Source organism: Opisthocomus hoazin, chromosome 8 (genome assembly GCF_030867145.1).
Source record: "Opisthocomus hoazin isolate bOpiHoa1 chromosome 8, bOpiHoa1.hap1, whole genome shotgun sequence".
NCBI lineage: Eukaryota > Metazoa > Chordata > Aves > Opisthocomiformes > Opisthocomidae > Opisthocomus > Opisthocomus hoazin.
Genome location: NC_134421.1, coordinates 71254981 through 71279355, shown reverse-complemented (window position 1 = coordinate 71279355; position 24375 = coordinate 71254981). Strand labels below are relative to the sequence as shown.

The 24375-nt window shown below is 45.3% G+C and overlaps 1 protein-coding gene across 1 annotated transcript in view; it reads left to right on the top strand.

Moving 5' to 3' along the window:
• The window catches only part of PLXNA4 (plexin A4), a 472600-nt gene extending 448443 nt beyond the window's left edge, over positions 1 to 24157 (top strand). The window contains exons 29-32 of the mRNA XM_075429543.1: positions 3421 to 3590; positions 6236 to 6448; positions 16244 to 16394; positions 17129 to 24157. Coding sequence (XP_075285658.1) covers positions 3421 to 3590; positions 6236 to 6448; positions 16244 to 16394; positions 17129 to 17224 — 630 coding nt within the window. The 3' untranslated portion in view covers positions 17225 to 24157. The remainder of the gene's footprint in view (positions 1 to 3420; positions 3591 to 6235; positions 6449 to 16243; positions 16395 to 17128) is intronic.
• Positions 24158 to 24375: the final 218 nt, after the last annotated feature.

The window sequence follows — 24375 nt, the reverse complement described above, 5'->3', positions numbered from 1 at the left end:
TTATACTAGTTTGTAGTTTGTACCAAAACTGAGCAATTGAAGACCCAGGGAGCAAATGTGCTCAGATCAGGTTCCAAGGATGTGTCACACCTCATAGTCTGAAAAGGGCTCTTATGCCACAAAACCCTGAGTTTTGTGGTACAAGTTCTCCTTGTCCACCTTTTCTCTGGGCCCATAAAGACTCTTGTGCTGATGACTTGGTGGGGGTTAAGTTGACCGTGACGTGGCTGATAGGTGACCAGCTCCAAGAAGAGCAAGCAGAGTTGGATGCCCATCCCCATTGAGACATGGAAAGCTCAAGGTCTCCCACAGACAAAATACAGATTAAGTCAGGTGGAGGCAGGCAGGGACATCCTGAACTGAATCCCCAGACACATCTCACACATCACAACTGTCCCACGGCAAGTCTCTGCAGAGAGAGCAAAGACTGTGTTGGGAAGTTGGTAAGATCCCGTCTGCTCAACCCATATTCCCCAAAATGCTGGAAACCAGCATCCTACATGGGTGCCTGCCAGAGCCTGCAAAACTTCTGTAGTAGGGCGGTGTGTGAGTGTTTAGTGTAACTGGGGATGCAGCACTGTGAGGAGGACACTTGCACAAGTAGAGATCACTCAAGCTGACAGTTCTAACGTCTACTACAGTGGACTTTGGCTCTGGGATAACTGCAGAAAGTGGCTTCATTGACAGTTTGTGCAGAAAGATCTCACTTTCACATACTACCATTCTATCTTTTCACTGTGAAGGGGATGACTGGTTCTTTCTGCAGCTGGCTCACTCTGGGGTTGGCAAAAGATCTCAGGCCTGTCACCTTTCGTCTCTGACCAAGACTATCCTCCATCTACTTGCATCTGAAGGCTCTACAGGAGTATGAGTAAAAGCAGTTGTCTGAGTTTACATTCACTTGCTTCTCCACCCTGTGAATGGTGGTCTCCTAGGAGAAGCCTGCATTAAGGAAGAGCAACGATCTTCTTTTGCACCCCAGCAGGGACTAGGGCAGGCAGGGAGGAAGGCAGTATGATCAGAGACAGGCTCCCTGTGCAGTTCTTCTGTCCTCTTACAGCATGGAGCATCTCAGTGCCTGAATCTCTAACATGAGAGTCATCTCAGTACATCCCAGAAATGGAAAGTGCAGGAAAGTTATGACTCAGGTGTGACTGATCACTGTGTTATCTCACGCTGCTCTAAGCAGTGATCAAACAGCCCAATCTTCCTCCCTTCTCTGAAGTTTTGACTATTGTCATTTCTTGTCAGGGTGTTAATAAGAACAAACACAATTTCATGCAGTCATGCAAACGCCATCTGAGCTTGCCCATCAGGCAGGTGTCCATCACACCCTTAAGTCCTACCATACAGTTTTACCTGCACATTTGCTCCTCAACTCGTTTTGCTTCTGATGCCTGACTCTCCATGAAGCCTCACTCAGGCGGTCTACGTTGCAGTGAGATTTGGAGATAAAGTGGTTTTGTCTTTAGCCCCTGGTACATGCCCAGCTCCCTGGCATCAAGATGCTTTTATGGATCACACAACGTAAAAAGAAAACAATGTTCCTCGGGGCTCAGGCCCCAGATGGTGTAAACTTTGGACTGGTGATGATTTACGCTGTCTGGGGATACATCCCCTTCCCCACCACTGAATTGCTTTTGCTTTCTGTTCCAGATGACAAACTCAACACTTGGGTTTTGGTGTTTTGTTGTGGGGTTTTTTTGTGGAGACTGCAGAAAAGCAGCTGCAAAACTTCCACAGCAACAGGGTAGAAAGTCAGGGGGTTTATTGGTTCCTCTCTTGGGCTGAGCAATTTTCTTTGCTCATCATGACCATTTGAGGGAGAGAGAGAGGAGAGAGAGCAATTGCTGGTAATACAATCCAAGGGAATACTTAGTTAAACTGACAGTGATTTTTGTTCTGGTAAATCCCTGACCTCTGAGACCTAGAGTCTCTTGTTTAAAAGCCTCAGAGGTTTTCTTTATGTTTGTGTGGGTGAGCACGTAGAGAAGTAATTCCCTCCAGAAACTGAACCTGAGGGCAGCTCTTCTGTGTCAGACCAACAAGATTTCCCCTCGGGGGCCCTCTCTGAGTCAGACATGTGCTGCAGAGCTTTATTCACCCTGTAGGAGTTCACACAAGTAAAAGGTACCTCTGTTTGTTTCCCGAAGAATAAATCAAATGGGTAATCAGCAAGAGACACCAGCTTTCTAATTAAGTATTTGTTAGTGCTATGTAAACTTGAGCCACTCTGGTGGAACCTGGTGCTTCATTTCTAGTAAGGAGAATTTCTCTCCTGAGTCTGCAGAGAAATGTGAGGGGTTCGTTTTACAGAAGAGGAAATTTTGCGTATTAGGAAATGCTTGCTGGAGATTTGATTGCTTTTTTGGTTATTTTAGCAGTCGTGTATTTTATTCACACATAAACACCTGTGAAGCTCTGATGGCAGGGCAGAGGTTCAAACACGGACTGGAGCTCCCCATTCAACAGGGAAAGCATGCCTTCCCTGTTTTGCCCCCAAACCCAGCCTGCAGCTCATCTGGTTATCACAGCTCCTCAACTGCCCCCTTCTCCAAGCCTGGTCACCCTCTGATATTCCAGCTCTTCATCTTCTTGCTAAGTGTCAACTGTCCTCACCGGCTTATCCAGGGTGGTTCTCCGAGCATGAGATCTGGGATTCTCTTCCCAGAGCAGCACAAGGAGACCTTTGCAGTCTCTGCAGTGGACATTGCTGAGGTCTGCAGAGAAGCATCTGACACATCCATGCATTACTTCTAGGGTTTTGCCTCAGTCCCATGCCAACGGGAAGTAAAAAATGAGAAGGCCTCTTGGGGGTGAAGAGGAACTTTATGTTATTTATTATATTACTCACACATATAAAATGGCCATCTCACTACAGGCACTCTTGTCCCATTTGTCTCAATGACACCTTCTACTGTGCTCTACAGTAGTGTGACTTCTATTCTCCGCTTAAGAATCAGCTGTGGACGAAAGCCAGCATAGAAAATGGCTAGTTATTGTCTCATGCATGCACTAAAGCAGTTGAGGATAGGATGCAGAGGAGAGGAAACTTGGTGGAAACAAATCAGGGCCTCTCCATCACCATATAGCTGAGATGGAGCAAGTTATCCCATCACAGTTCAGCCACCCTCCCTGGCAGGGAGGGCTAGTAGCAGAGAGGACAGGTAGCAGCTTGACCTGCTGCATCTGGCTGACAACCAGACATAGCAGATATTGTGAAGATGCACATGCCAGCTTAAAGACATCTGTATTGAAATTTCCAACTCATACCCAGCAGATATTAGATGGCTCCTACTTTTCAATCACACTTTATGGGCCTGATCCAGAGACATACTCTGTTTCCAATGGGGTAGCAAAATTCAATATCATCTTCCCACTTGGGATCTCACATTTTTCTCTCTTTCCTTCTGCCAACAGGGAACCCTCCAGAAATTTGTAGATGACCTCTTTGAGACCATCTTCAGCACTGCTCACCGTGGCAGTGCGCTTCCCCTGGCTATCAAATATATGTTTGACTTCCTGGATGAGCAGGCTGACAAGCACAACATCCATGACCCCCATGTGCGGCACACCTGGAAGAGCAATTGGTGAGTGAGACACCCCAATACAGTCCAGCACCAAGTTCTGGACTGGAAGGAAAGAAGAGGGACATGTGGTTTGGGACCTGGCTGCTTGGGAAGCTGAGGAGCCTGGTGTGGGGTTCAGAGCACCAGGCTCAGTCTTCCCAAGCTGATGGGGCAGTCAGAAGATCCCAGAATCTAACGGATGCTCTCAAGGATGAAGCGCTTTGACTAAACAGGTCCCAGTTTGTCCTGTATTATATGGTGATGGCAGTATTTCTGAGGGACCTCATGAGGATATTAGAAGAAAAATGGTGAAATGTTTAGCTGTTGTAATGCCCAGGCTCAAAGAAATGTCTAGGGAGGCATGGGAGAGGATTCAGCATCACTGTCTTCATCTAGACCGGGTGTTTGAATTCCCACTATAGTCAGAGGTGGGGCTAGACCTCCATTTGTTTGCCCACACTTAGGCTTCTCGTGCCGTCTAACATATTTTAAAGTACCTCAGACATGAACAGGGGATGTGCAGCATGCACAGGAGACTTGTTCCCTCCTGGGCTGGCAGCCAGAGACCAGGAGAGCATCTCAAATGATACTAAGCACTTCCAGGGTCTGGAGCTGGACATGAGTCTTTTTCGGAGCAAGTGACAAACTCTGACTTCAGCCCCCTGCTTTAGCTGCCAGGCAGCAGCCCCTCTTCGTACATGTAATGGGACAGCGGGGAAAAGCGAGAATGGGTGGAGAGAAAAGATCTCTGTGGCTCCTCTCCGCTGAGTCTCCTTGTTGGAAAGAGTCCCCTGGGGAATCGCTCCCTCCCCTTCTCCTGTGCAAATACAGGGACTATAAAAGGAATAGGAGAGCAGAGCCATGGGGCTCCCAGCTCATGCATTTTTTCCTTTTACCAGCCATGCTGATGGCAGATCGTCACAGCGCAGTGACATAAAAAAAGAAACCCCATGCACCAAAGAGGCTTTCAACTAATGAAACATTAGCATATTATTAACATTATCTGCGGCACTAATCTAAGGCTGATTGCAGCCACTCAGACTAAATGAGCAGGAGGTTTATTTAAGGGGGGAGGGGGGAAGGCAGAGTGTGCGTGTATGTGGGAAAAGGGGCAGTATGAAGAAATCTGTTCAATCAGATTAAATTAACTCAAAGTCACATCACGGGCTTCATTATTCCCAGCTAGGGACATTGTTCCCCCAGTCCCTCCCCGCGCCCGCACACTCACACACACGTACATTCGCTCTCTGCTCCTCCTTGCTGTGGCTGTGTTTGCCATCCAAACACCTGCAGAAGAATTTCTGCACGGTTCACTCCTCCACCACATCCCCCAAAAGATGAATGCTCCATTCCCAGCCCAAAATATTTCCTTCCCTCAACTCCCATCAGCTGTCATTGCCAGCATCTCCTATTTCTCCTGAACTTCTGTCTCTTCCTCTATGGAGGCTGCTTGGCTGAGAAGGTTACCTGTGCGAGGTTTTCCTTACGTTTGCTCTGTGGTTTTGCTGGCTCAGGAGAACACACAGTGGTTTAGGCAAACGTGGTGTCATCCCTCTGTCAGGACATGCTAAACTGCCTGCTGTTACCCGACATGTATCAGACTTGGAGATACATTTTTTATGGCGCTGTGAACACATGGGACTAAAGATCAAATGGTAGGAACAGAAGAACTGGGGAGTTTAGCCTGAACATCAGGTGAATTTGTTAAGCTGAAGAATAACCTCCTCTCGGGAAGGTGCAGACATTGAAGGTAGGCTTAACAGTCTACCTGACAGGGACAAGAGTTTGACTCTGTGATCAGTGACACATCTCAGCTTCTAGACCACGATCATATGCGTGCCCTGACAAAAAGACTCGAGGCAAAGGCTGGAGGTGGATACCTCCGGGCATCTCATACAAATGAACTGCTGTTTTGCGAAAAAGTGGGGGGGGAAAGGGCTTTGGATTGCAATTGGAATAACATTTCCTTGGTTAGGGCAGATATATTTTAATTTCAAATGCTGCAACACTTGTTCCCCGCTTCGTTTTTTGATTTGAGGCAACAGGCTTTTCCCTGACATGTAACAACTGCTTCACACCCAGTGTGCTGGGATCATATGCAGGCTTGGGCTTGAGCTATGGAGCGTGACAGTACATGATGTCCACAGCACACAATGCATGCCATTAACACTCCTGGTTTCAGCCTGGGAGCTCTACCCATCTGGCTTCCCATGGGATTGCTACAAGGGCCAAAAGCCAAGTCCCTCAGTGACAAATGTTCACCAGAAGTTTTGCACATGCAGTGGCTATCCTTGTCTGATGAAGCAGCCAAGAGGTGCAACTTTATGTAGCACCCTAATGTAGAGAAGGTAGGAGTAATTTTCATCACCTTAATTATACTCTCATTAATTTATGTGCAACTTCAATACGATGACATTGACTTTAAGATTGACAAAATCTGGCTTGCAAGGATAAAGGGTCAAAAGCCACTCCCAAGGTGACTCCACTGCTATCACTAGAGTTCTATGGGAGAGGAATTTATTGCATATCAAAGCTTATCCCAGAATCCTTATCTCCACACCATGATCTTTGCTTCCCATCCACCACTTAGCATTGTAACCTCACACAACAAAGCCTGTGAACCGTGCACTGACCAACTGCTTCCACTCTTCCCACCCCTCTTGCAGCCTGCCGTTACGGTTCTGGGTTAACATGATCAAGAACCCACAGTTCGTCTTTGACATCCACAAGAACAGCATCACAGATGCCTGCCTCTCTGTAGTGGCTCAGACTTTCATGGACTCCTGTTCGACCTCAGAACACCGTCTGGGCAAAGACTCACCCTCCAACAAGCTTCTCTATGCCAAGGACATCCCCAGCTACAAGAACTGGGTAGAAAGGTGAGTTTTACATCTAGAAGTAGGAATGACATAAGCAAGTGATACAAAGAGGCCCTGCTTCATGGGTGGAGGTAGGAGGCATCATCAGTATTGCTTTTGGTAGCTGTCTCTGGGGTTTTTTTCTTCTGTTATTGCTGAAGTAGACAGTTCCATGTTGGCCTTTTGTTCCCATGTGCCTTGCAGCAGAGACAGAAATTTAATTAGAGGTGTGAACTGAAGGTGTTTGCCATCATTGTTTCTCTTGAGGAGAAACTGTTGAGAAGCGTTAGAGGGAGGGAGGAAGGGGTGGTGAAGTGTCTGAGCCCTGTGAAGTATGTGGGCTTCTAAGTCTTTCCACACACACCAGAAGTGATTTGCTGTTCTCAGCATCGGTGTGACAGTCCCCATGCTGCCTGGATCCCAATGGTCATACAATTATCTCCCCTTATTCTGAGTCCAGTAGCTTTCCTTGGAGGCTCCTCTGTGCTTTGAATGAGATGCCATAAGACTGACAGGCTGGTGACAGAAAATCTGCAGGTATTTTCTGAAAGGTCAGAGGTCTTCCCAAGCATTTTATCCACATCTGCAAGACCCGTAGGTGTACTGTTCAATCTACTGCACTGAAAGTTGGTGTCTGGCAAACCTGTTCAGCAGGGAATACAATGAAGACAACTATTCCTGCAGTGGCAAGGCTTCAGTTTCTCTGAGATGTTCTGCAGGACAAGCAAATAGCACACCTTGCACTCTGTTCAGCAGGAGCCTGTCTGCTAGAGCAAGCCTTGCAGCAGTTGGTCTGTGCTTTGTTTTCTAACATGCTACGCTTGCCTGGCGTTATTGACAGATTTGGAAAGTGCACAGATGGAGAATGATTACTAGTCTGTAAATACAAGGATGGGTTTATCTCACAGATCATTCCTGTACAATGCCGTCCGGTTTTGAGCAATGATTTGTCTGGATGACTTCATAGGCACTGTCTGAAACTGATACCACGCTGCGCAGGTTATACGAGACCTCTGCTACTGTAAGCACGTTGTGCTGTAAGCCACTGTGTTTCCTTTGGTGGGGATGGCTTTCTACCACTTTGTGAAAGGAGAGCACGGCTGATCAAACAGCTCTGTTCCCTAGTTGGCATGAGGTGACATTTCTTACAATAATGCTCCCACTGGTCTCTGCTTTGTCTGGACAATTATTTTTAGATGTGGTTAAACACTTCTGCAAATGTCGTTTCTAGGCAACCTGTAAGGCTCTTACGAGCTACCTTGCTTAATTACGACCTACTTCTGGTACTGTGTCCAAGTTTCTTAGTATGTATTGAGGTTGATTGCCGGATTGACCTGGATAGGGGGAGAGAGGTATTTGAGATTCGTTTAGAAATCAGGTTTGCACCAACAGTGACCCAAAGGTGTCGTATTCTAGTGGCACTTTAGCAACCTGGAGTGTAGTGGGTGGTTGGTTTCTGTGGACAAATACTTTGTGTTACTTATAAACCTGGCTGATTTTTTATTGTCGGAGCTGGTACATTTGAGTAACAAACTGAGGTAGGTAGGTAGAGAACAGGCTATTTCTTCATGCAACAGCTTTTTTTTTTTTCTGGATAAACCGGAGGGTGCAGTTTCCTTCTTTGGTTGGTTGGTTTTTCTGAGTATTGATTTTGTTTTACAACTTTTTGGAGCTAAATCCTGCTGCCCAGCGATCTTCAGCAATAGGTGCTGTGTTTGCCTAGAAGTTTTCCCAGACAACTGGGTTTGCAAACGAGGTACATAACACCTCCTGCTGCTAGTAAACAGCACTGGATTTCTGTGCCCAGCATGTGCTGGGTTGTTATCTGCACTGATGTCTGACAACTTGAACTGCAGCCCAAGGGGAGGCTGCGGGTTTTGGAATATGGTTAGAGCTTCTGCCCTGTTTGTATTTTTGTGTGTCAATTCCACTGACTCAAGGCAGTGGCACCTGGATGCTGTGGCAGATCAAAGAAAAAACATATCAAGGATGAGTAGAATATAATTTCAATTCTACCCTGAGTTAATGAATTGCTTTTTTTCCATTCTGCAACAGTACTTTGAGCCAGTTATTCCAAACCCAATGGCTTCCAGTACTGGTTGGAGCCGTTGCTGTAGTGAGCATCAGCTGGAGACAGCATCCTTCAAGACCACTAGAATTCTTCAAAGAGCAAATCATAAGATAAAAAGATCTTCAGTTGGGGAGTTTAAGAAGTGGTTGAGTAAATCAGAATAACCTGAAATCAAATGAAATTCTTTGATGAAGAAGAATCTATAAGAGGGCAATTAGACAGTGGTAGATTGTAACTCTGTTTGAAGGCACTCTGGAGTAAAGACAGGCTCCTGCCTTTTAACAGGTCAGTTGAAATCGTAGCTGAGCTGGGTTACTCCAAGCCTTGCCTTTGCATCCCCTGGTTTCTCAGTGTGGGGTGTGCCTTTAGGACTTGCAAAACTCCAAGCAGAGAACGACCTTGACACAAGAAGCAGGCATGGGTGAAAATACACACCTCCAATCCTTCAAAGATTAGTTTTCTACCTCTTTAGAGTGTGAATGTACATTGGTAAGGGAATAGCTACAGAGTCTGGCCTGATAAATGGTCTACCTCCGCATGGTAGTCATCTGGGAGATTGATTTCCACAGACCTTTTTTAATGCTGTTGGAAGCAGAGGTGGACTGCTTGCTGAAACAAACCGACTTAGAAATCCCAGTTCTTGGGGAAACCTGGTTCAGCATTCAAATTCCATGCCCAGGGCTCTTTCACTGTTAAAACGCATGTCTAAAAAGTATCTAGGTGCAGCCACAACTTGGGTTTCCTGCAGCAGAAGATGAGGCCTGACTGAGGCAGGAGAATTAACGCAGGAAATGGGAACAGACTGCTAGGCTTTTGCTGAATCCATGAAGAGTCAGACTGTAGTTCTAAAACAAGGCGGAGGCTTTTCAATTATCATTATCTGAGTCTACTGAAAAAAGAGGAAAAGAATGGTAACGGTAGACCAGATTCTCATCTGACTTCTGTTAGTAGAACTCCATCGGCTTTGCTGAATTTACATTAGAGCAGCTTCAGATCTGCATCTTTTCAAGTTTACTTCAAATGTCCCCTTTGAGCCTAGAAATCTGGAGAATTTGGGAGCATTTGATGCAATCCCCAAGCAATACAAAGGGGAGCCTTTTCTAATTGGGACTGCCTCATTAGCATTCAACACTGCACTGAGAAGATGACAAAGGGCTGTGGCTGACCTTTCATTTCTCTCCATGCTGCCAAGCTTATGATAACACTTGTTTGAACTTCATTAACACCATTTAATTGCCTGCATCACAATCAATATGATGCTTCCCTACCGAAGCCTGACGTGAAGGCAAGGATGTGGGAAACTGAAAAGGGGCAGAGCACAAAAGCAGAAGCCAAAGAGTTTTTCCATTGCTTACTGGTGCCCAAAATACCTGCAGTGATGCAAGGAGAGGAACTGGTGCTTTCTTCTCATCACTGCAGGGACTTCATCTCCTTTTGGCTGCTTATTGTTCATTAAAAATAGCCCTTCAAAGAAAAGCTGAAAGTCAACGGAAACATTGCAAATGTTCTTAACACTTTGAGAATCTTCCAATGAAGACCATTCAAAATTGGCTTGCTAAGTTCAGGACTATAAGAGGTTTAAGGTGACATGATCTGTGGTAGGCAGAATTCCAACACCTGTAGTTTATTGTACTAGCCTGGGTACAAACACTACCTGACCTAGCTGTTGGTACCCAGGTCCCGGGTCTGTGACCTCATCTGTTTCCTTTTCATGAAGCAACTATGATTTGCATGGTGTAAGCCTTTAGATGTGGAGATGTTAAGCTTAAGAGAAAAAGAGGTGGGAGTGTGTTTGGGATGTGCAGAATGGATAGTCAGTCCCAGTTTGGGATCTAACCTTCATCATCTGTCTGCCTGTGGTTCCAGGACTCCCTAGTCAGTAGATGGTCTCTCCCAGTGCAGTGATTGTGATGTCTGTTGGCCACTTTGCAGCTAACTTCAGAAAGAAAGACAAATTTAACTAGTTTAATACAACAAAGATTATTAGCTGCATGCACCCTGATGTTGTAAATTACTGAGGCTTTAAACAGAAACACTGGGTGACTCCAAGGGCTTTAACAGAGAGCATCAAATGACAGGTGCAAATCTTGGCTCCACTTTAAAAGATGCAATTCTTTGTGTCTCCTTTCCCTGCCAGAAAGAAGGCTCAAGATACAGCATACCAAGGGTCAGGATAGGGGGGCGTTGTCAGTAGAGATAATAAAAATTGGTGCTGGAAGGGGCCTCAGGAGGTCAACCCAACCAACTCCTGCCTCGGGGCAGGATCAGCTCTGTCTAAAGCCTTCCTGACAGATGCTTGTCTACCCCTTGCTTAAAGGCCTCCAACGACTGCGCCTCTGCTCTCCTCAGGCAATCCATTCCTGTGGTTCCCTGTCCTTCCCATCAGAGTGTTTTCCCTGATGGCCAGCCGAAATCTCCTTGGCTGTAATTAAAGTCCATGTCATCTCATCACACCCCCAGGGACATGGGGTACAGCTCATTCCCTGCCTCTTTGCTGCAGCTTTTGGTGTATCTGAAGACTGTTTGCTTGTCTGTCTTCACCTTTAGTCTCTGAAACCTTCTGATATTTTCTCATTGCAGTAACGTGCTGCTCTTACGTAGTGCAGTTTTTGGCAGACGAGATGAAAAAATGTCTACACACAGAGGGTACAACCTCAGACCCACACATGCTCTGCACTGACATGATACTGGATGGTATTTTTTTCTAGAGAAACTACTTATTCACCCGTTCACTCTTCAGCCATTGACTCCATGCTGCCTTCCCATTCTCTACCATTTATTCTGAGATGAAAACCAGCAGAAAAAGCCATACACGTGCAAAATAAAATCAATGCCTTAGCTAGGGGATGCATACACAGACAGGATCATTCCCTCAAGCTTTTCAAGGCAAATCTCTGGAAGAACTGACAGATCTTCAGTTAACTTCGGTGCCGGTACCTTTGGCTTAGCTGTCATGCAATTACTGCAAAAGTCCAAGTGGTGTCCAACAGACTGGCTATACACCTCTCTCCAAAATAGGATCAGTCTGGGCTAATGGAGTCTCGTGACTGCCTGTGGCTGAATCAGCAAAAATGCAGACTTCTCAGTTCAGCTGCCTCCCAGGAAACTACAACTGCCACGCCGTGTCAGCAGCAGAACTGACTGCATGTCCTTGCATTGCTTCACTTCATCTCGTAAAGGAGCTGCCTGCTTGGTTGTTGCCAAGCTTTCATTCAGCCCTTCTCTGCTATAGCAGTCCCCCATATCCCTTTCACACATCTCTTCCTCCTTCAGTGGTCTGGATACAGCCGGCTGTTGCATAACCCTAATTATGTTATTGCTGTAATTGCGTCTGCCGTCTGCAGCACATGGATTTGTTACAAGCTTTTCATATGCTAAAATGATTATTAATGAGTGCAGTCCCAACCCAGCGACGGCACAACAACAGCCATGACAAAAAGATCTTTTGGAAGGCAATTAGCTCCATGCTAAGCTGCCTAAACCACGGCCTTGCTGGAAAATTTCAGACTGGATAGGAATCACTGGCGACACGGCTTTTCTCTTCCCTTTTGATGAGTTGATGAGTTAATGAGTTGCTGAGTGGCAGCAGGCAGTCGTTCTCGTGAAACATCTTTACTAAGGAGGAGCCTTGCCCGGTTGGTACCAAAGGCAACAGCATTTAGCGCTGGCTAAACAGCGGGCAAGATACATTCCCAGGTCACTGTTGCATTGCTTTCCGTAGGAAACCAAACCAAAACAAAACAAAATAAAACAAAGACAATCCAGTGAAAGAGGCAGATGTGAAAGCAACAAGAACAGTTATTTTCTGAGAATAAGAGGGAGCACTATTACATACTGATGCATCCAAAATCCCTCCCTGCACAATGGTGGCAGTGGGTGGTCTGGTGGGGTCTCCTACTCAAGCCAGGCTGGGATGAGCTGCTGTGCTAATGATACCTATGAAGTCACATCCTATGGTCTAGTAATCCTCACACCTTCCATTTGAGTTGCTGATGTGCCTAAGTGAGGGATTTACCCGAATTTCACAAGGGTTTTATTGATCTGCTGTCTAATGAACAATCTTTCTGCCACATCAGAGAATAAGCAGCCTTGAGGTAAGAACTCAGTATCCCCCTGTGATTTAGGGGACACTCAAGCACATAACAAAGGATCTTGTGATGTGATTCCAAGGATCTCCAGGAAACAGCTGGGAAATGATCCACTGGGGATAACCAGAAATGGAGTACAGAAGAAGGAGCAAATCTGCAGCACAAGCCCAGCGAGGGGTGCATATCTGACCAAGTAGTCACCATCTTCTACTTTGGACTCTTCATCTCGAACTTTTGGAGACAGGCTAGGTAGATTTGCTACTTTTCTGTGTCATTCAGAGGGAATCTGGCATAGTTACATTCCCAATCTCCTGCTGGCTAATGCAGCCTCTGGGGCTGTGGAAGTGTGAGTCAATGATCTGCCCGTGTCTCAGGTGAGATCTGATGGCCCTCAGCTCTGGTGTGCTCACAGGAGCAGTGTGGTGAAAGACTGTCTCGATCCCCCCGTGTTGCCTCACAGTTCAGCTTTGGTGTGAGAGCTGTCAGCTGCAGGGGCGAAGGGAAGCGGCATGCAGGCAGCCTTGCAAATGCCGGCAGTGAAACTGTAAGGACCTCTGGGATTCAGTGACATCTTCACCGTGGTGTTGAAGACTTTAGGGGTATGCAAATGGCAGAGAAGGCCTAAGTACCCTTGAGGATCTGGGCTCAAATAGAAGGTAAATAAAGACTCAGCAGGGATGTTGTCATCTCCCTGCTAGGATGCTTTAATATACACATTCATATTTTCTTTAGATAGAGGAATGATGGCTTCATTAGAAACTCTTCTATGTAAATAAGTCATTTGGCCATGGCAGAGTTCTGATGCAAGGAGATTGTATGTCTTCTCCCTGTACTAGCAGCTAGGCTTGATTATTGGCACATGCTTTTTGTTCCTTCTTTTTCTTTTATTTGTCCCCCAAAATATACTTCCACAATATCTTGGTTTGTAGTCTTCATGGGAAAAGGCAACTCAGGTGTGTGATGGCCAGGGAATTGAGTCTGGGGGACACCAGGTCACTTTGGTGTAGTGGTGAGTGATGGCCCATGAACCCAGCAAGCTGAAATCACACCTTGAGAGTCTGTCTTGGCTGGTGAGGTCTCCAGGCTCTGAAACTCAACTTCTTGCGTTCTGTCCTTTTCTCCAGGGAGAATTGCGTGTTGCTTTTTGTTGTTCAGATGGGTCCTGGGAGTGTTGTGCTGCTGGGAAAACATCTCTGCAGGGCTGGAAAGGGACCAGCGAGCTTTCAGACCCTTCTGAGTCACAGACCCAGCAGAGTGTTCCTACCAGGTGATGGAGAAACAGTAGAAACTTGGAGAAGCAGATGATACGTGTGTCTGTGTTTCACTTTTTAGAAGCACCCCACCTCTGCACCCGCTATCCTGTCACCATCTGATGACTAGCCAAACTGGGGAGGAAAAGGAGCATTTCAACTCCTTATCAGAGCCAGGTTGACAAATACAACACGGTACCTCTGCTTTCCTCCACCAGACTCATTTATTTTTGCTGTGACGTAATCTCCTTCACTTTTCATTTTGTCCAGCAGCAGGGTGCCTATGCAATATTAATGAGGAACTGGGATATTCTCTATGGGCTCTTCTTAGGTACCATAAATCAATGCTTTTCACTGCATTGCAGGCTGTTTTTCCCCACAAGTCTATGAACTATGATGGTGGCACATGGATGTAGTTTTCTCTGGGGGCTAAGGCACAACTTTTTTTTTTTTGTTCGTAAGACTCCTTGTTTCTCAGCAATGTGCCTTGGCTCTGAGGAGCCAGCAGTAGCACTGTCATGGATGCCACAAGCTCCTGATGCTTTCTGTTGTCAGAAGTCCGTGTAGAACGGGTCTGATTTTGTCCAGCTGCTGATGCTGAGACTTCTTGAATTTTTCCTGGGAGTGACAAAGATCTAGAAATATTTATTCATGCTGCTTACCATCTTCCCCTGGAGGTAGTTCTTCAGGACAGGTCCTCATGATGCTTCCAGATGCCTGTTTTACCCATAGACAACTGTTCAGGTCCACTTGGGGATTGAGGGTTAGGCAAAGTGTACAGTAAGATGAAGCCCTGCCACTCATCACTGGAGTGCTTGGAGTGGGCAGTATTTAGACCATGGGATTGAGTTAGACCAGGATTTTTGGCTGGTCCTGAGCCCAGAAGATAAGATGCTAGGACCCCAGGGACATAAATGTTGTTCTTATTAGAAGTTGTAGTGAAGTTAAGGAGGTTAACATGAGTTTTTATGACGAGCCACAGTCCAGCTCTGACTCAGGCTGGAAGACTATGCAAATTGCTGGGAGAAGGAACTCTGCCTCCTGTGCCTTTCTTTCCCAAGGGTTCTATCAACCTCTTTCTGCAAAGCCAAGATAGCAACTCAGACCAACCCATTGCAATAAATCAGGATGGGAATGCAGGGCACGAAATCAGACTGAGGAAAAACTGGAGCTTTCTGGTGTGGAGGGATTTCTTCCCAGTGCTCTTTCACTGTGCTGTCTTTCATCGGAGACTTCGGCAGCTGCCTGTCCCACTCTGTCATAGAGAGTATTTTCCCACTTCTCTGTCTGAAGGATCCTTATCATACAGCACTTCAGTGTCCAATTTCTCTGCAGTGGAAAACAGCCTCCATCTCAGCAGGTGTCTCAACGCTGTTTACAGGACACCTGTCAGCTCTTTTGGCTCCCCATCCCCTCTGCCTCCTAATTATAAAATTGTGGATTGCTGCAGCTCTGGGCTTTTTTTTATTTTTTTTTCCTTGTGCACAAAATGTCAAATTGCAGAAATTAAAAATGTAAATGATGGCGTCTAATTAACCAATTGACAGCAGAGCACAGCTGCGAGTGACAGTGACGGATTACCTTCCACAAACCTTGTCCTCCAAGACCTGCCTTACCCAGGGGACGAAGGACATCGAAAATAGCAACCTGCTTAAAGAGACATTGCTCTGCTGATGAAGCCTGATGGGCAGTGGTTCTGCGGAAACCATATCCTACAGATAAAGCCTCAGTCCTCTTGAGCTCAAGGGGAATGTTGTTGACTCCTAAGGGAAGCAGATATTCCCCCGACAGAGTGGGAATGCAGGTGTTTCAAAGCCTGTTGCCACAAACTGTGACATCAGGCCCGCTTAAAATTTGGGGCAAAAGGGAAATGTTGAGCATCAGAGGAGTTGCTGGGATAAACTGGATTCAGTGTGGGAGGTGAATGATGTTAGCAATGGATTCAGGTGAGATAGTGTGAATGGTGCATGAAAGCATGCGAAGTTTTTTTGTCTACAGAAGTGAAATCCTGAGTTCTCAGTGGGCAGTGAGATCAGTGGGACTTCTCTGTGGGACCAGAGGTTATGCTCAAAGCCCTTGAAGGCCTGGCAAAGGAATCCAGCATCAATAGGTGCTGCCTACTTCTTTGATGGCATGGAGAAATTTTACAGGATGCTTTTTGGGGTTTTAGTCTCAGAACAGGGTTGAGTGAATACAGCACACATCTGGTATCCAGGAATAGTGATTCAGTAACTTCCACTTTGCCTAAGCCATCTCCCTTGCTGTAAAAGAGCACGACCAGGTATATCACTAATGACCAGAAAAGCCCAAGAGTGCTAAGTGTGTCCTCTCTCCTTATTGTTGATGGCTTTCAACTCTTGACTCCCTACTTCTCCCCTCAAGAAAAGTCTGTGTTTCTCTCTCTCAGGTACTATTCAGACATTGCCAAAATGCCAGCAATCAGTGACCAGGACATGAATGCATACTTGGCTGAGCAGTCTCGCATGCATATGAACGAGTTCAACACTATGAGTGCACTCTCAGAGATATACTCCTACGTTGGAAAATACAGTGAGGAGGTAAGAGCCCTGGAGGGGGAAGAGCAGTTCTGCAGGACCATGAGACAGCCCACTCTCTCCCAAGTCCCAGCACATGTCACAGATACCTATCTTCATCCTTGCTAGGGGGATGACAGATTTAAGGAATGAAAAGCAAAGCCTGGGGTCTGGAAAGGGAGGATCTGGGATTATTGGTATCCACAGTACTCTTCCATCTGGATCCCTGTTATTTTTGTCTCCTGTTATTAGTCAGTCAGATTTAGCTGGCTTGCAGTAGTCGATGGCCAGATGTTAGCTGGCTACAGAGGAGCCCTACATGAGCTCTGCACCACATGTAGCTAAAAGCTTTTTAAGCATATGTGCCCAGTGCCATTTCAGATACCCTTAAACCCCCAAGAATGGTCCAGTAAGTAGGACACTAGACTTAAAGGTTTCATGTGTTGAAGACTGGGTGAGATACCTTACAGCATCTTAAGTGTCATAGCAAGGTCAAAAATGAAGCTACGAAATATCTGACCTCCAAGATAAGAATCCATTGTTTGGTTACAATCTAGACATCGGCATTTAGTCAGATCAACCCCAAACTGCCTGCCTAGTTCCCTACTGTCTGACTGACCTGCTTTGCATGATCTAAGCTAAGCATGGAACCTATCTTAGAGAAAGCTAACCTTCATCTGCTGCTGTAAGATGATGGATTCAGTCCTTTTGGGAAAAAAAATAAAATTCTTATCACTTCTTTCTCTCTTTTTTTCCAGATTCTCGGAGCCCTTGACCAAGACGACCAGGCTGGGAAACAGAAACTTGCCTACAAACTTGAACAAGTCATAACCCTCATGAGCATAGATAGCTGAGAACTGTCCTGCCAGGGACACCCTGGGAGGGATAAACCAAGTCGTGCCTCACTCAAGATCATCATCTTTACCAAGTGCAAGTTTTGATCGGCTGTAAGCAGAGTCACCTGATCAGCGCTCCTCTCTCTCTTTCATTTCTTTCTCTTTCAAAATCCATGGACAAAGCGACAAAGCCCCAGGGGTTAAAAGAAAAAACTGCAGAGGAATATTGGCTCTGGGGGACATCAAGACATCTGGGTGGAGCTTTCCTTTTCACAGCTTCCCCTCTGCCTTTGCCCTAGAGAAAAACTATTAAACAAAAAAAAACAACAAACCACAAACCCTCCCTCAACATCACATCATCACTCTGCAGATGGGAAATTGGGAGGCAACTTCTGTCATGCTGCTTTAAGCCCTCCAAGGGCTGTAGCCTCTGGAGCGGACATGGAAATGAACTCAGTATTACTAAAAGTCTCCCCAAAGGGAAGGCAGCCTGCCTGGATCCCTGAATGCTGGAGGGCAGGAGCAAAGTGAGGTCCTCTCCTGCAGAGCCATTGCAACTCTATCTCTTGATAGTGACCCACTGGGAGAGGAACCCCAAGGCTCCCCAAAAAATGCCACAGCTCCATCCAGAGTGGGACCATTGTGGATCTTTTCTGCCTGGGCAAACAGCGGTGTAGCTGCTCTCTTGGGGCAGCAGAAGGAGGAGACCGACGCTCCCCTGCCCGTGTGTTTCATATGGTTATTCTTATTTTTCAGAGACCTGTGTCCCCCTCCGTCTTTCCTATTGTGTCCTGTTGGTTCTAGCACTGCAGTAAAAATGCTGTCTCTGCTCAGTGGCATCCAGTCAGTGGTGGTTCTATTCCTTCTGGCAATGGACAGCACAGTATCTCCCTAGTTCCCACCTCAGCTTGGAAAGCAGGAGCAAGAAGTCTCATTTTGTTCCAGGCAAGGAGCTTGGCCTCAAAATCCAACCAGAGATTTTTTTTTTAAAGCTGTTTGTTCCTTCCATTGTGTTTCCTCAGCGGGAACAAAGATATTGTTTTCTCCTGGTGGAGTACCAGAAGGATACTGAAGGCTTGCCATGAAACAAGGTGGTGCATAGGACTGATGGTAAAACCTTCCTTCAAAGCCACTCTTAAGAGGAAATGTCACCACACATTTTGGAAGGAAATCATGGAGGAAATCCAAATGAAACACTGCAAATATTCTACCTGGATACCCCCAGCCAAGCTGCATGTCTTCTGAAGGTCTCTGAACCGCTGTATGCTCATCTGCCTTTTGGTGCCAACTCCTGGCCTTTCTTCTCCATTTCTGAAACAGACCTTGCTGAAGGCACAATTGCTGCCTGGGATGGATTTGCTCTCTCTTTGCACTTCCCATACCTTCAGAGGTCAGCATCACCACAGGAGAACTGTGGGTGATTACTCTGTCCTATGCTCTGCTCAGCTCCTCCAGAACAACGTCTCAACCTGTTTCACGGCCAACGAAAAAGAAGTGAGCTCCTGCGTCTCTGCTGTGTTTGGCTGTTTTGCTCAGAGCCACCAGCCTGAATAATAGCATGGGGCAGCATAATGGGAGACCCTCAGGGTGTGGAGAACCTTCCATCTTGTACACCATGCAGGCAAGAGCTGCATCTGTATTCATCTCACCAGAAAAGAACAATGCTCACTAGCAGATGGAGGAGTAGCTTGATGCCACGGAGTATCAGCCCACATCCATCTCACAGCATCCTCAGAGCTACAGCCTGGATCTACTTTGCACCTGGAGGGAAGAAGGGGTAAAGACAGGGTGTGTAAAGTGATTACAGAATGAATGCATTTGGTTTTATTCATGCCTCTTGATAGCAAATCAGAACCTCTTCACAGTGATGGATCATGAGCATGTCTAATGGGGGAAGTGGTGCAAGCAGGAGTCAGTCAGCAAGCGGGTTTCATTCAGCCAAGCAGATACACATATAGACAAGTCTTTCTAAAATCATTTAAAGAACAGCAGTTCAAAACTGGATGTGTCTGTGGGGACAATATCACAAGATTCATATTGAAACAGCAAACTTAGGGACACGTCTTGGTTTTAAAACCCCAAACATTTCTCTCTTAATTATAATGATTATTATTTTGTGCGTGTGAGTGTGTGTGTATCTGTGTGTGCGTGTGCATTAGTTCCTTTTCAATTTTGCTTGCTTTCTGTTTGATTGCTGAGCTGATGGACTCATCATGCACCTTATGGACATCTCAGCATTTTTAAGAGGCCTACGCATTGGACATGTTTTGGGTTTGGTTGGTTCTGCCATGGTTTTGTTGATCCATTTAGTAATGCTGGCGCATGTTCCAGATCCATTAATTATGGCTGTGAAAGTGGGGTGGAAGTCCCACCAGAGCCAGCGGTAAGAAAATTGCAACAACAACACAAACACAATATTTTTTATAAGTACATAAAAAGGAAAATTAAAAAAAAAAAGGAAGAAACCAAAGGTTTTGACAAACAAAGTGCCACAAAAGATAAATATGGACCCTATTGTCATGCCTTGTACTCACAGCTGGATGGTAGGAGTCTAAGGACAAGTAGCTGGCTTGGAGGGAAGTGGTTATGAGTGATGGGCTATACTGCCTGGACATGCGCACATGAAAGGAAGAAGAAGCTGTTTAAAAGAAAATAATGAAGTATCAAAGTGAACTGATGTAATCCTGCACTATTACTGAAGTCAGAGAAACACCACAGGGGGAACTAGAGACTCACCCTGTTTCTTTTTGATGTTTTCAGGGCTGTGTTTTTGTTTTACTATGGTTGTTTTCCATTGTTATTATTTTATTTCTTCTTGCTGGTACGGAGTCTTTCATCTGTAATATATATATATTTTTCAAGAAAAACTTGAACACCTCAGAGACACTGAGAATGAAACACTTAAGGGAAATGGGAAATGCCATGAGATTGGTGTCTTAGCCCTTCCCAAGTTCCCATTTAGACATTTCCATTTTCTCTCCATCTTCTTATTCCCCCATTCCCAGGGTTTCAAACAAAATCTGTATTTTTCTTCTATTTCATCTCTTCCTTATTTTTCTTTTTCTTTTACTTTTTATTTCTCTGTATTTGGTGCTTGAACTGGTTTTGGTTTTCGCTTGAAAAATGTGCCGGAATTGTGATGTAAATGCGTGGGCTTCCTCCCCCATCCTCTTCAGTGCCCTCCCCATTTCCAACCACTGTCCCAGCATCCCCCAGTCTATGAGAGGTCTTGGCATCTTTCTTCCCAGCCTCACCTGTTGAGCTAACTATTTTTTAAGTGCATGTAAAATACAACTAAAAACAAAGACACAAACAGAAGGATGAGCCCTACTACAACATGGATGCCTTCTTTTCCTCTTCCTTTGATTTGTTTCCCCTGCCTCCCTTTCCACACTTGACCAAAAATGCCCAATAGGTGGTATTCCATGCTGTTTTTCAAGCCACATGGAGACAACAGGAGCCAAAGTCCCTAGAAGTCAAGGGAGGGGCTCCTAATATCCAGAATATGTCAGATCATAAGATGATGTTTACGAGTATTTCTCAAACACTGCAATCAAGACAATGAATGCTGACACTTGCAGCACCATCAGAAATGGGGAAAGCAAACTCATGAAGACTCTCTGTGGTCCTACTGAAAGCTAAGATTATTTCTTCACTGAAGGGTTTGCTCTGGGACTTAGCACCTGGGTTAGAGGAAGAAAAGATGAACAGTCCATCTGCAAACACATCGTGCCTCCCCGTGAGTATACTCACCTATCAATGACACAGTGATCTGAGACATAGATCCAGCGTGTCATGTGCTTTTGAGACTGAGCCTTCCAGTGAAGACTGTTGTGGGAAAAGATGCGTATTATCTGGAAGAAGGTGTTAGAGATCATTAGCAGTTGAACAGACAGCGCAGGACAACTACTGAAAAGGAGAAATGCAGCCACCCATGGACACCCTCCTGTCCTAACATGCCCCAGTCCTCCTTTTCCCACTCTTCATTCTACCCTGAAAATACCTGAAGGTTTGGTCCATTCCAGCATACACTAGCCTTACTCTGTTAGATAAGAAAGCTATGCCAATTTTCTCATTTGTAGTTTTACTACAGTTGTGTTATCGTACGTCTTTGACATTGGATACCATAAAAAATTGTTATGACATTAAGAAGATTTACCAGAAGAATTCTGGTTAGTATTTGCTTTAATTTAAAAGCAATTCCCCAAATTTCCAGATCTTGTGCATTAACCCACAAGAAGGTGTTTACCATGAAGGGAAAGAGACCAAGTAAATCACGCAATTGTCGTCATCATTTTGAATAATGCTAGTGAAAACTGATACATAAAGTTTTAAGAATCCAGTGGCCAGTCTCACTGTTGAGTCAGCCAACACAAAGACTACACATCCCTTCCACACTTCCTAAAGTCCCGGATTCCTATGATCTAACAGCCCAAGCACAAAATAGCTAATATCAAGAGGAAAAGTAAGCCAAAACACAAAACATAGATCTGTCCTTCCCCAAGGTTTAAGTGAAATGCTTTGGAAAGAAAGACTGAAATGTGAAATACTTTTCCAAAAGAAGGGTAGAAACCTGAAAGGACTGAGTTCTGGGGTCTTCTTAGTGGGGCATACATTTATCTCCACAAAGGACCCTCGAAGTCCAAGGACCATGTCACACCGAAAATTCTGGACTATTGGAGATGACCAGGACTACTCTCTTACATCACCAAGGCATCAGCCAAAGAAGTCAGGCTTCACCCTTCCCAGCAGCCTCTAGAAGAATTACTCATGAAATAGATTTATCTGATAGTGTGGAGATACTGCCTGGCACTGTCAAAGGAATGAGAGAGAGGAAGAGAATTGGTCCTGCTTCCAGAACTCATGAGGCAGGCTATAGAGTGTCCGAGGTTTGTTCCTCCATAGAAATCTGTTGCTTTCTGGGGTGGCCATTGCTTATGTGGGAAGGTTCTATGACCGGATAAGCACTTTGACAGAACCCCATCAGTCCCAACAAGGCGATTTTAGTCCTTTTCCTCTTGGTTCAGCATTTAGCTGCAGAAGCCAGGCAGAGGGGACTGTATGGAAGTGCACATTGTGGTCCCACCAGGTTTGTGCTGATTTGGGGTAGTGCACCAAAATTTGCATCCAGAAACCCAGTTTGCATATCCCCCACCCTAGAATGAGGAAATCAGTATAAAAATCCACCTCTTGAATCAGTAGGGTTGTTTAAACTCCCCTGAGCCTCTGACAACCTCTTCTCCTGTGATGAGCAAGGGATACCAGGAATGGATGTCTTCTTCCAAACTAGGGAACTCTGATCATTTACACGATCATAGTAGATTGTGTTTCTGCACTGGCAGATGCCTCACCATGACAGCTGCAAGGTAGAGAAGTATTGGCATAGCCTCAGTGCTGCCAGGACAATTTGCTCTGTGCATCGCACAAGTAGTAAAAGAGTTGTCCTCCAGGGCAGATGGAGGTCTTGGGATGGACTCTTGCCATCCAAACTTAGTACGCTGTGGAGCAGACAACTGATGAAGCAAGTGAACCTCAAACTCATGGTGTGAACTTCGGCGTCCTGGCCATTCACACTCGGAGTTTTCCTGTTTTGCACCCAGTGCTGTTCCTGTTTCAGAGTATGGTTGAGTCCATGGAGTCCTGCAGTTTTCCCTCACTTGTGCCACTGTGCAATGTCCCTTTGCCCAAGAAAATCATGTTGTCTTACAGGAGATAATTATTTTGCAGGGAGTGCTTTGGAAACAGAGCTTGTCAATCATGTTTTATATGGGATGAGTCAGTTCACCACACTATTAGAGAAGCACCTAAGGGGACACAAACTTACAGCAACAAATTAATTTGTAGAAGGATGTCAAAATAAAAAAAAAAAATTAAAGAAAAAAGATTTACACTTGGAAAAAATAAAACCACCAGAAAGACCCCAGCAAGGATATAAAGCTGCTTAGTCTAATCAACCTGTCGCGTGTGTGATTTCTGTTGTTGTCGCTGTTGTTGTTTGTTCATTGGGTTTTTCTTGTGTTAATCTTCTGTTCTAAAAATGGAGAGTTTACCTCAAGAAATTCTTTCTGCTTGGGAACAGATCACCTCAAAGACACTCGCAGCAGAGAGTAGTGTGCAGGGAAGCTCAGTAAAGTGAACCTGGGTGTAGAAAACATGGGGGAAACCAGGACATTTAGGTTCTTTCAGCATTCCCTTCTCTTGTCAGTGTGGTCTGGCGTGGCTATGACAACAGTATTTCTTGGTAAGAGAGGTTGCTGTTGACTTTCCAACAGAGGCAGCTGGAGAAATCAAGGCACATGTCCCAGCTTGCAGTCATTTTTGAAGTATCTTAAGAGAAATTAGGTGTTATTTAAAATTTCTATGCTGCTCTTCCTCCAGTCACTGAAGGAAACCCACTGTCCAGGCCAGAGTGGGCTAAGGAAGCGGAGAGATTAGGTGCTAGCTAAATGCTCCCAGTGTTTTCCCCAAAGAATCAAGATATGAGAGGCAACTGGATTATTTAACATCACAAGACAGGCCCTTCCTAGTGTCTGACCCTGTGTGTTGGGCATACACATGAGCCCAGAAGTCTCATTCTCTGTTTTAATAAAGCTTCCACCTTAAATACGAAATCAATGTAAAGACATATCCTTTCACTACAGTGTTACTAACAGCCTCAAAGAGATGTCAAGACAGCATTAGAAAGGAGGTTGGGATCCTTTTTCTTAGGTTGTTGTTGTTGTTGGTTTGATTTTCTTTTGAATTGATCCTAGTTAAAAAATAAAGAAAATCTGTACTATTTAAATTGGAATCCCGTTGTTACTTGGTAAAGGCAAAGCTTCTGTACCTTTGTTATAATTAATTGTATACCTGTGTATGTAAATATAAGGCATTCCTATTTTGCAGTCCAGAACAAAAAAGAAAAAACTATTTGTAATATAGAATAAAGTTTATTAAAAAAAATAAAGAAATAAAAATGGTCCAGGCTGTGATTGCTACTTCCTGTGGCCTAATGGAGCCAGAGAGAGGGAATCCAAGTGAAGAGGAAGCACAAGACTGGAGACCATGTAAGGGCTCAAAGCAAGTTCCCTGCACATCTACACCATAGGAGCCCTTTTCGAAGTTAAGGCTCCCCCACCATCCACAGAAAATGCTCGAGAGTTTCCTTAGTGCTCCACAGAGTCAGCACA